This window comes from Calliopsis andreniformis, chromosome 6, assembly GCF_051401765.1.
Source record: "Calliopsis andreniformis isolate RMS-2024a chromosome 6, iyCalAndr_principal, whole genome shotgun sequence".
Classification (NCBI taxonomy): Eukaryota; Metazoa; Arthropoda; class Insecta; order Hymenoptera; family Andrenidae; genus Calliopsis; species Calliopsis andreniformis.
Window position 1 is genome coordinate 9,750,620 of NC_135067.1, and position 12,522 is coordinate 9,763,141.

The 12,522-nt window shown below is 36.5% G+C and overlaps 3 protein-coding genes across 4 annotated transcripts; 1 reads left to right on the forward strand and 2 right to left on the reverse strand.

Annotated features, from left to right (window-relative positions):
• Positions 1-137: 137 nt before the first annotated feature.
• On the reverse strand, positions 138-3,751 carry LOC143180456 (GTP-binding protein Di-Ras2). Of its 2 annotated transcripts, none has more exons than XM_076380196.1 (4): positions 3,614-3,751; positions 2,469-2,685; positions 780-998; positions 138-520 (listed from the first exon to the last, which is right to left on the reverse strand). In XM_076380196.1, the coding sequence occupies exons 2-4, from the start codon at positions 2,604-2,606 to the stop codon at positions 287-289; spliced, it is 591 nt and encodes a 196-aa protein (XP_076236311.1). In that variant the 5' UTR covers positions 2,607-2,685; positions 3,614-3,751; the 3' UTR covers positions 138-286. The 2 variants fall into 2 exon arrangements, with proteins under 2 accessions (XP_076236311.1, XP_076236310.1); XM_076380195.1 differs by having other exon boundaries at positions 3,566-3,694.
• A 646-nt stretch (positions 3,752-4,397) lies between these two features.
• LOC143180457 (ARL14 effector protein) lies at positions 4,398-5,471 on the reverse strand. Its single transcript, XM_076380197.1, has 3 exons — positions 5,137-5,471; positions 4,806-5,071; positions 4,398-4,732 (listed from the first exon to the last, which is right to left on the reverse strand). Exons 1-3 carry the CDS (start codon positions 5,215-5,217, stop codon positions 4,648-4,650), a joined length of 432 nt encoding a protein of 143 aa, XP_076236312.1. The 5' UTR covers positions 5,218-5,471; the 3' UTR covers positions 4,398-4,647.
• Positions 5,472-5,842: 371 nt separating this feature from the next.
• On the forward strand, positions 5,843-10,623 carry Kz (putative ATP-dependent RNA helicase kurz). The gene is made up of 16 exons (XM_076380070.1): positions 5,843-5,987; positions 6,064-6,243; positions 6,313-6,597; positions 6,653-7,285; positions 7,354-7,705; positions 7,781-8,024; positions 8,093-8,279; positions 8,340-8,572; positions 8,634-8,857; positions 8,917-9,162; positions 9,233-9,422; positions 9,492-9,632; positions 9,709-9,912; positions 9,982-10,200; positions 10,260-10,357; positions 10,426-10,623. The coding sequence occupies exons 1-16, from the start codon at positions 5,913-5,915 to the stop codon at positions 10,500-10,502; spliced, it is 3,588 nt and encodes a 1,195-aa protein (XP_076236185.1). The 5' UTR covers positions 5,843-5,912; the 3' UTR covers positions 10,503-10,623.
• Positions 10,624-12,522: the final 1,899 nt, after the last annotated feature.

Sequence of the window (12,522 nt, forward strand, 5' to 3'; positions counted from 1 at the left end):
GGTCTGTAAGGGTAAGAACGACACTTGCAACGATCGAAGAGCATCAGATTCACCCTCCCGACACATGGTCTCGCAGTTATCCATCGTCCCTTTCGCTCACGCGAGGTATTCCTACTCTATGCATCGATCACGTCGAGACTACGGTGGACGATGCCACGCTGAATTGAAAAAACAAGCGACGAACGTTCGTGATTTCGAGTACAGGAATGTACTGGACTCTGCCTTGCGTCTCTGTCGCTGAAAGGACGCGATATCCTTAAATTACGGATGCTTTGATCGCGATCGGTTACATTATAGCGCATTTCTCTTTCAGGCTGATCGCGTTGTTGCTTTGTACCGGTTGCAACGAAACCGATCGATTTTTCTCGAGCATCAGCAGATCCCGAAACAAGGTGTTCACGTTGTGATTCGTTTTCGCAGAGGTTTCTAAAAACCCGCAACCCCAGTTTTTAGCCTCTGCTGCACCCTCGCTCATCGACACCTCCCGTACCGATGGACTTTCGTCACACTTGTTCCCAACCTGTTAGACAATTGGAAATATTACTTGTAGAGACGTGTAACACAGTCCATAATATTGTATCAATTTTTTCTTATCAAATTGTGCTATGATTTCATTTCCTAGTTTATCACATTATTTTACCACCACGAGTTCTTCTCATGGCAGTATCAAACTCTACTTTCAATCTTTTTCAAAAGATGAATTGAGCAAGTCGTTCGAGGAAAGTAAAATAAATAGCGAAAGTAGTCAATGAAGACCACCAAAAAATGGCGAGTCTTACCAGCATTATGGGTATCTGCGATATCTCTTGTCCCTTCAGCTCTCTAATAATGGCCCAGATCGGTCGTAGTTCCTCGAGGCTTTGCCGCGAGCACACCGAATACACCAGGATGAAGGCGTGACCTTTGCTTATGGAAAGCCGCTGCATCGCGGGAAACTGATGAGACCCCGTTGTGTCCGTGATTTGAAGCGTGCATATGTTTTTATTACAGCTTATCACCTGAAATACCGTAGTGATATCGTGTCCCATTTTGTTCTATCCTTTCTTTAGCTGTCTGTCACACGCTTCTCGTCAGACACACAGCGCGGATCTTAACAATTTCACCAACGAAGCTTTTGTTCTACAGAGTGTCCAATACTATTCACTGTTATATTGTGAATAATCGGACCCTCTGTACTTTTCCAAGAAATTGGAAATATTAACGCACTTGCAAGTGACATTGCATCGATCGGTTGGCAGATAAATTAAATTGCTCGCAACGTCGATCAGTCGCTTGAATGATCGTCCGATCAACCTTGAGGATAATTCAAAATTATTCAGTAATCGATCGATCTGGCAATCTGAATCGCAATGCTATTTCTATTCTTTTGGTCAATGTGAATAAAATCTTTTTAAAAATCATACATTATATTTCTTAAATATAGCGATATTTAAAATGTTGCAAAGTCTGTACCATAAAAATTCCAGTCTCTGTTTTACACTAATGGGTTTTGAAAATTTCTTGTAATAATTATGCTTTATAGGTACAACTTATGCAAATATAGTGAATTGAATTTCAATTTCTATTCTATCGAGTCGCATAATAACAACGGATTTGAAACGCAAATAAACGAGTTGACATAGTCGACCGTTTGCTCATGATCCGCTTTCACGTGTATCTCACGATTACAGAACGAGATAATGGTTAGAAGATGAGCGATTAGAATGACGATTTTGCATCATGTATGAATCATCGACAAAATGTCAGCAGTTTACGTCACGACAGTCCCTGTACTTATCTCATCTGGTAAATGTATTGTCTGATATATGACGTGTGCCCGTTACTCGCGTTGCCCGCCTAATCCAATACTATGCTACTTGTTTCATTAATCATCGACTAGTACATACGGTTGTTTTTAGTTACTACCACGTTCCAAATGTGCAATCGTAATATCAATTTAGATAACAAAACAATTGATCAATAACTTTTACTTAAAAAATAAAAGAACAATTTTTTTTATACAAAATTTCATTACAAATAAAATCATTTGTAAAACCAGAAGTAGTAGACCGCGTTTGAGTATAATAATTGCATCTATATCATGTTTGTTGAAACAATTTTAACATAGATCGTTTCAGAAACCTTATTATTAATTATTTGAGAAAATCATTTTCAAGGATTCTATCTCATAGTCAACCCCTCAGCAACGACCTCCATTCGTTGAGTAAACTCCCACTCTTTTTTACACATTACCCTCAAATGCATCTAGCACACATCGCGATACGGTTCTGTGTAGAAAAATGTTAACTAATTTTTCAATAATTGTAAGTCGCATACGTTGTATTTGAAACGTAAAAATCAAGTTTGCTTATGATGTAATGCTTGTGTTTGCTTACGCAGCGAGTCCTCGAGTGAAAGTGTTCTGCTGTTGAGGGATGAAGCAGAGATTGAAAGGTTGCTAAAGATTCACGTGTTTTCGCGAGGCTTACCTGCCTGTACGTGTCCTCGATAGTGGGTATGTAAGATTCACGAAAGGTTCCTTTCACGAAACGCAACACAAGAGAACTCTTGCCAACACCACCCGCCCCGAACACCACCACGCGATAGTCGTTGCTTTGCTCCGGCATCCTGACATCTGCCGTTCCGACGACGTTCACCCCCGTCTGTCGGGGTTCCTTCTCCGAGATCCTTTAAACCTCCGCCTACCTGTCGCACACGACATACAAAACGCAACTGTTAACCTCTATGCCCCATCACTTATCGGAAAGGTTGCAGCGACCCTTCGCGACCCTACAAGACATTTTTTTGCACCTCTGCCGGCGGATGTTTACACTAGCCAATATGCTCTTTAACCCCCACCCTATACCACTCCGTCACACGTGCACTGATGTTTTCAAAATGCAAACAAGCAGAAACTATTTAGTAACCACCTTATAATAGCCTCTGGAGTACATTAGAACTAATTCAAATTTGATACTAGTAATCTCTAAATTAATGTAAGATATTGCAAAGTGTTCCACGTGTTTAGCTTTCGTTTCAATTACGCGTGAAATATGAGAAATATGTTTTGACACTAGGAAACACCTATTGTCTAAAAGGAACACAATATATTGACATCGTTTATCGAAGTGAAAAACGGCGGTCCGCTACCCACCACTTCACAGTCCTCTCGTGACCTATAACCACATGTCTATACACATGATATGTCTATGCATATATGCAACAAGTGATATTTGAAAGGGCCTTTGTCATAGGCAAAGAACACGCTACCACAATATTTATATTCTCAGTGATCCTCCCCAATGAAAAGTAAAATTTAACTTTCTGCTAAAAAAGAAACAAACTGACAAACTTAAAGGTCTCTTCTAATAAATTAAGAATCAAGAACACCAACCAATCGCCTTTATGACCAAAAGATAATCAACAAAACCGGCAGAGGAGCTAGATATTCCTGATGAGTTCTAAACCACGACCACGGTTAAACTTCAATGCGTCACGAGTCGCATCAGGCGATAAGATCACGATCGCATTGCCCCGCACCGATGTGTCGCGGAAGGTACGCAAAAGATGAATCGTCTCCGGAAACCTGGTCATGTAGAAGACACTCCGTGAGATTCTTCTCCAGAGAAATCACCTAAAGCCACAGATGACTATACTGTCCGCCGAGGAGTTACTGGCGTGTCGTGGACCTCCAGTGTCACGCTCCTAGTCAGAAGTAAATAACAAGTTAATCGTTGTGCAGACTGTCATAGCCCAACGGGACACTCTCGACGAGAACAACGTGCCAGAAGGGGAGCTTCTTCGAGCCGGGTGGTCTGGTTAAGGATCCTTCTCGAGCGTCTTCGGTAGTATGTGGAAGACTTATGCACCGACAAATCGACGACGGTGGTCACAGTAGTTAATTAGCGACTTAATCGACGGACGTTGCGCTCAGTTTTCATCAACCACGGGTGAAACATACTTGCTCGTCTTCGGGTGCTCGGTTGCGTGAACTTTGACGACGATCTCGAAGGGGAACGAGGCGCACGCCCTCCGCACCGGGGCTCACCCCACTCGGGAAACTGTGGTACATGTGTGTGCGCGTATATATGCGCGCTAGATAGGTGCGCACTACGGCAAAAGTGCCGGGGAAAATCAATAACGCTTTCGTGTATAGTGCACACGCACGTGTACTGCGCGCGGTACATCCTAATCGTTTTGAATGTGTTCTATGCTTCGAATTTCCTCTTCTAGATGTTCTTTGTGAGCTTGTGTCAAGGGTTCTAGTGTGATACTCTAGTTCTAAGAGTATCCATCTTCAAGTAACAGGTGAAGAACTACTGTGAGCTACTGCGTCTCCTATAAAATACTATATTGACATTACAAGACATTTCTGAGGGATGTACAGTTTGCTTGGAAATATTTGAATGTGGAAATAAAGGAAAGGTTATAAGATACATACACAATTTTATTGCATTTACACAATGCTCCCACATGAGTCACGCTAAAAAATTCTCATACCATACGATTTCCTTATATTTTACATTTATATAACATATGCTGTTCTAAGTGAGAAACAACAGTGAGTAATTTATTATAAAAGTCGATAATAACATTCTTACATAACACAGCCACAGAGCTCTCATAAAAGTAATTTAATCACTTTTACCTTTACTTTTCTAACTATATCTAAGTGTCTTTTAATAGAGGATTTTTTGTTACAATATCGCTGCCTTCATTCTCAATTGATTCATAGGTCCACTTACGATGATTCCTACCAAAAACAAATATGCATTTGAGTTTCATGAACAGAAACAACTTATGTGTACTTTACTTTAAAACCGAACCTGCATTCATGCCCACATTTTGGGGAAGAACATTTGGGGCAAAGAAAATGACACCCAGCACAGTTTGAATTTAAGCAATCACATAAGTCATCTCCTGTTTGCATATGAACGCCATTTTCATTGTACAAAGCATGCCTTTTATGACCCTGATACAATCGTCTATGCAGCTTGCGTTTCTCTCTTTCACTGTGCTCCGGATCAAAATTTCGAAGAAACTTTTTTGTTACACTATCTACCCCTCTTTGACGCGATCCTCGAGTATTTCTCTGTGATGAAAACCAAATGATAACAGTATGTTTGGAATTTAGGCTAATGCACTGAGGAAACTTACTCGCTCAGCGCGCGGCGGAGTTTCCAAATTCATGTGCGAATTGTCCCCAGACGTTGAATTTGTTGAGTCCACTTCCTTCATTCTCACTCAATAAAACGATTTTCGTCGTGTTCGTAAAAAGAAATTCAAATTTACTATGACAGATAACCTTCAAACTGTAAAACTACCGCCACAAATAAAAGCTGACTGTTTTACATAATGTTCATGTATTTAAAATTCGTAAAAAAGGTTGATATTAATTGTCATAGATAAAGATTTAAACACGGTATTCACTATTTCAAAACATACAAAACACCGCCAAATTATCAAAACAAATTACGAATTATTACATACGTATGTACAATTGCGTTCACACTGACATCACGTGTGACACGTTATCAGCGACATCCTTTGAAAAAATGTCAAAGTAATCCTATTACCGACAATAGATTCGAATTTAAAAATAAATTTTCACGTGTAAAATACCTTCTTTCATTCCTTCGAATTTCATTTATAAATTTGTGAAATTCTGAAATTTTCTGAAATATTCTGTAAGATATGTTTCTACGAATAATAGTAATTTATCGACTGTAAATATTTATCAGCTTCTACATCCTACGTTAAAAAACTTAGATGTCTCTCAAGTTGCATTTAGGTACACGTGCTCGTAGTCAACATAGCCAAACAAAATGCATGTCACAATATAAAAATAATTAATGTTTATTAATTTTTTAAGCGTATAAAGAATAAGGTATGATTTTTACATTCACTGTTTTAATATTATAACAGATATAAAAATGGGAAAAAAGAGACATAATTGGAAAGCAAGAAATGTTCCTGAAGTGGAGATTGACAATTCTACAATCAAAAAGGTATTTTCTTATGATAAACATCCTGTATGGAAGTTTTGTCTAGAAGCATCAGATATATAACGCTGCATCTTCACAGATTGCTTTAGATATAGAACATCGTGAAGAAAATTATGATAGCTGTAATGCGTTAGTTCTTCCTAGTGAAAAAAGGAAGACAAAAAATAAAGTTCAGAAAGTAACTGTTACTCGATTGCTGTCCAAAAAACGTAGGAAACAATTGGAAAAAATTGTAGAGAAGAAACAGAAAAAATTACGTGTAAGTAACATGATACAGAAAACTTGTCTGAATGATTAATTATTACAAACATCTTTTAATTCTAAATAGAGGGCTACACTTTTAGAAGAATTAGCAGCAGTTCAAGCACCACCAGAAGAATTGAAACAATATGTATCTTTATCAAGTCTACAAACTAAAGGCCTAAAGCGTCATTTTAGAGAGGAAGAATTATCTTCAAAAAAGCATGAGGTCAAGATAAATGATGATGCTGAGAATGGCAATGCAGAGGTGTCTATTAACGCTATTAAAGGGAAAAAGAAGAGAAGATTAGCAATTTTACAGGAGGAAATGAAGCAAGCAACTATATCTGATCCAAATATTGTTGGATTTGATGTAAGTGAATAATATAAATAGGTTTTGTCTAAATACTACTAAGCATATATTTTAGGAATCCAATGAAAGTGAATCAGAATCTGATAATGATGATATAGAATCAGAGAAAGAAGAAAATGTAGCAGAAGGTGAGACTGAAGCTCAAGTTGAAAATGTCGAAACAACTAAAACTGAACAACCTTCTGCCAAGGAAAATGACATTACGGACAATGACACTGTAAAGAAAGATAATACTGAAGAAAAAGAAAAATCATCTGCTGCTACTCCAAATGTAGAACCCTCCAAATCACAACCAGTAATAGATAAAAAGCCTGCTGTTTTTGTAGCACTACAAAGAAAACCAGAGATTCAAGCAGCAAGATTAAAACTACCTGTTGTAGCAGAGGAGCAAGTTATTGTAGAAGCAATAAATGAAAATCCTGTAGTGATAATCACTGGTGAAACAGGAAGTGGGAAGACTACTCAAGTACCACAATTCTTGTATGAAGCTGGTTATGCGCAAAATAAATTAATTGGAATAACTGAGCCTAGGAGAGTGGCTGCTATATCGATGAGTAAACGTGTAGCAGAAGAAATGAATCTCACTGATAAAGAGGTTTCCTATTTGATTCGTTTCCAAGGAAATGTTACACCAGAAACCAAACTCAAATTTATGACCGACGGAGTTTTGTTAAAAGAGATTCAAACTGTATGTAATTTTTTAAACAAATTGTAAGATTGTGAATATATAGGGCTGAAGGCAATACATTTTTTTAGGATTTTTTACTTACAAAATATTCGGTAATTATTTTGGACGAGGCACACGAAAGGAGCGTATATACGGATATTTTAATAGGTTTACTGTCACGAATAGTACCACTACGTAATAAAAGAAATAATCCACTGAAACTTGTGATTATGTCTGCCACTTTAAGGGTGGAAGAATTCGTAGAAAATAGTAAATTATTTAAAATAAAGCCGCCAGTACTAAAGGTGGAATCGAGGCAATTTCCTGTCACGATACATTTTAATCGACGAACTAACACTAATTATGTTCTCGATGCTTTACGAAAAGCGATGAAAATACATACTCGTCTTCCTGATGGTGGAATTCTAATCTTTCTAACAGGTATATAGTTTGTGGTTCTGGATTATTTACATTTTATCATTTTTCTGTTAAATGTACATCATTAACTAATTATAGGGCAACAGGAAGTAAATTATGTGGTACGTAAATTACGTAAAGCCTTTCCTGTTAAGAGTAAAAAAGAAGCTTCAAAGAAACCAAAGCAATCAAACGAAAGTAAAGAGTCTTTAGAAGAAGAAAATACTTCATCTAAGAGCGACAACGATGATTCTGATGACGACTTTCGCTGTAAAGAAGTTATACGTCAGAATAAACTACGGTTGAAAAAACAAATGGAATTACCACATATTAATCTCGATGAGTATGTAGAAATATTGTTGCACATTCTTCCGTTTTCGAATGTTTTTATACGAAAGTTCTCACTTATAGTTACTCTGTAATTCCTAACGATGACACGTATGAGGATTTAGTTGGTGCAGAAGACGACGAAGAATTGCAATTAGATGAAGATGAGGATGAGGACGATGATGTAATCGATTTAAAGGACTTTGCAGACGCACAGCCATTATGGGTTTTGCCTTTATATTCCCTGCTGCCAAATTATAAACAAGCAAGGGTAATTAATGAATTGCGGAGAGTATAAATATTATACGTTAAAATGTTTTCATATTTATAGGTATTTGAACCACCACCAGAAGGTTATCGTTTATGTGTAGTGTCTACTAACGTAGCAGAAACTTCTTTAACGATACCTAATATAAAATATGTGGTGGACTGTGGACGTTGTAAAACAAGAATGTACGACAAAGTAACCGGGGTCAGTACATATCGTATTTGTTTTACAAGTAAAGCTTCCGCCAATCAACGTGCAGGAAGAGCTGGTAGAACTGGCCCGGGCCACTGTTACAGGTATTTATGAATATACACAGTTTAAAAATAATGAAAATAAATTAATAAATATTATTTGTAGGCTATATTCGTCAGCAGTATTTAACGACCAATTTGAACAGTTCAGTCAGTCAGAAATTCTAAGAAAACCAGTGGACGATTTGCTTTTGCAAATGAAAGTAATGAAAATTGACAAAGTTGTAAATTTCCCATTTCCAACACCTCCAGATATTATTCAATTGAAAACTGCCGAAAAACGATTATTAATCTTGGGTGCTTTGTATCAACCCCCTTCTACTAAAGAAGGTATGAATTACTACTAGTGTAGTTTTTAAATAAGATTATAATATATTCCTCGTGTATAGATTCATACAGTGCTAAAGTTACGCCACTTGGCCGAAGCATAGCTGCATTTCCTGTTGCTCCACGTTATGGAAAAATGTTAGCCTTGTCTCATCAATACAATCTCTTACAATACACAGTGTGTATGGTCGCAGCACTTTCTGTTCAAGAGGTATTAGTGGAAGCAATCGATACGGATGGTACTTCTAAGAACAAGTGGTTGCAAATGCGACGATCTTGGGCTGGATTAGGAAACAGTTTGCTTCTTGGTATATCGCTTGAATATCTTGCTAAGATTACTATTAATAAACGATATTAATATATGCACTTTTTGCAAAGGCGACCCAATAATTCTGATGAGGGCCGTAGGAGCTGCAGAATATGCAGGGACTAAGGGGAAGCTTCTTCCTTTTTGCGAAAAACATGGTCTACGACATAAAGCTATCGTGGAAATTAGGAAACTTCGGCAGCAATTGACGAATGAAATTAATCTAAATATACAAGATTTAAACCTCACGATAGACCCACAGTATGTATCATATATAATATTATAACTACTGTTCAAAAATTATTTTCTTTATCTTAAATGTTAATTTAGAATGAAACCACCGGTCGATACAGAAGCCAAGTTGTTACGACAGATAGTCCTTGCTGGCACAGCTGATCAAGTAGCAAGAAAAGTAATGCCGGATGAAGTCAACGAAGACCAAGATAAAGCTAAATGGAAATATGCTTACAAGCAAGTATTTAAGACACAATCATCCTTTAATTATTTTAGAAATTTCAGCGCACAAAATTACGCATTTATTGTCTAGGACTTTGGATATGGAAGATCCAGTGTTCATCCATTCGTCATGTGTTCTTCGGAAAAAGTGCCCTGAATGGGTGGTTTATCAAGAAATATATGAAACAAATAAAATGTACATGCGTGGCGTTACTGCTATAGAACCAGAATGGTTGCCTAAATTTGCACCATCTTTATGTCAACTTGGCGAACCTTTGACGGACCCTTCGCCAAGGTTTGTTGTACAGTTACAACTTGAAATATTATCGAGAAACTGCTCTTTACAGTGTGTTTATTGATTTAGATATGATGAAGAATCAGGAAAAGTTATATGCAACATAACTGGGACAATAGGGAAAGCTGGTTGGAAATTACCAGTAATAGAAATGGAGCATCCACTATCTGTCGAAGGCGTGAAATGGTTTGCGTGTTTCTTATTAGAGGGAAAAGTTTGTCCGAAGTTAGCAAACTTTGTTCCGTCACTACTGTCCACTCCACAGAGTATTAACAAAGCATGGGCTAAGTAGGTGTCATATTTTATACACTCTCATGATGATAATTTAAATGAAACTATTTTTTTAGATTAATACCCCGAACGCAAGAGATAACCCAGCTTTTATTGTCTCATGGAATCATGTCAAAAGAGAAGTTATTTGAAACTTGGAAGACAGATAGAAGTTGTAAGTATGTTTTTTTATGTAGCGAGTATGGAACTAAATCATTTAAAGATAAACGTGATTAATTTCAGTTCTTTTGTCGGCCTATCAAAAATGGCTGCCAGGATCGGCTCATGCACAAGTTTCAGCTATTTGGCCACCTGTATAATAAATCATTCGTATATTCGAATTGTGTATATTTTGATAAAAAGAATTCAACATGATTAGAGAGTATACATATATTTCTAGAAGAAGTTCCTTCTTATAACGTGTTATACTTGTATAATTATTATAGAATAATTGTTATATTTTTAAACTTCAATTAAATACTTTTGAACCACAAAAATCTCTGAATTTTTAAAAAAAGTAAATTAAAAATCATACATGGTACAATATTACGATTCTACTTGAAAGACAAGGAATTCATTAAAATATTAATATTAATTCAAAGAAGTGCAACACTATATTTAAAACTTGATAATATAAAAACCACCGTGATAACTTCAAATTAAACACTGATTTATTGTAATCTTTTTTAGAAGTTTAATTTAAGTCGCGATCTCCATTTTATCTGAATCCTGAAGTTTTCATTTTGCAGTTTTTATAAGCATAAAAAGTCATATTCAGATAGATAAATATGGCATGTCACAGCATACAAAAATAATTTAGACTGAGTTCATAAATATATAAAAAACGTTACTACTCGCAAACATTAAACTATATTCATAGTTATTGTGCTTGCAAAATTATAAAAAAAGTACGTGCGTTACCTTAACACCCACGGAATGAAGGCAGCTCGACGAATTACCCAGGGGGTGTCTGCTGGGCCTGTAGCAAAAGAAATAAGGTGCATTAGAAAATCAGACTTAACATTTTTGTGATTTAAAAGTCTAAACTTTAAACACTGATTTCTGAATCAGTTAGTATTTTAATCAAATGATATAATACTTACGTTATTTTTCACGTTCCGGCGTCCAAACTCACTTACATAGTAAATTCATTCTTCTTGACACAAATCACGAATATATAAAACCTGTAACAGAAAAAAAATGTGAGTAAATATAAATATATGAATACAAATGTGTTGTATAAACTTAGAATGATGAAATATAGTAAAAAATAGTGAAAAAACTTACTTCACTGATGTACTCTGTACCGACCGTTATTTCTTTCGAAGTAGACTGCGCGCGCACCTTCGAGAATCGCAAGAATATTGTTCGAGTTTCGATAGAATCGAATTTCAGAGCCTTAGAACAGAGTCTTCTATTACCTATGACCCACCTGTTACATACACCCAATCAATGCAATATATACGACAAGCTTATTATCTATCACACAATGCATTTTTATTTTTTCTGTCCCTCATTCGGGGAGAGGGGTGATCTTGCAAGCACCGACTAGATAATAACAGACCTAACATCCTATGTACTTTTCTGTCCCTGATTTTTCGGGTGCTAGCACCCCATTATCATTTTAGTGTCACCGCCAATATTACCGACGAAGTTTCAAAGCAGATTGCAACGCGACGAATTTTCGGAATTACAATTAAAATGGAGTAGGTAGGTTATATTAAGCCCGCAATTTTTGAATATTTATGTAAGAGTAATAATTAATAACTACATTACGAATTTCATTTATTTATGCCAAAATATAGAAAATATAAAGAATATAAATCAAGTTGTAATATTTAGAAAATAAGACATACGGTTATTTAAGTTACATTCCTTTATTAAGTTTCTTGAAAATTTTAATTCAAATAAAAAAGAGTAAAGAGAAAACCATCGAAGAAACCCAAGAGTATTAAGAGAAATACACCAATAATTGAGGGAGCTTCCCCAAAAACTAACAAGAAATGATAGACCACTAACAAAAGAAACAAGTTACAACATTAAGCCTATCTTTAGATCTAGTACAAAATACACAGCCATTAGCACGGACAGAGCCGCCCCAGGTCTCACCACGAGGAGGTTGCTGTGTAGGAGACCCACAGGTAGATAGATGAAATCAAAGTTCCATCGATCTCCCTTTACAAAAATCTTAAACTAAGAAGTCAAAGACATGGATGGAAGCCAAGTTCCATTCACGCCTTTGCCTTGGATCTTAAAGTAGAGAAGTGCCAAGTAATCATAGCGTGGAGATTGGGAATATTTAGACTCTACCGCGTAAGGCAACCATGAAATGGACAATCG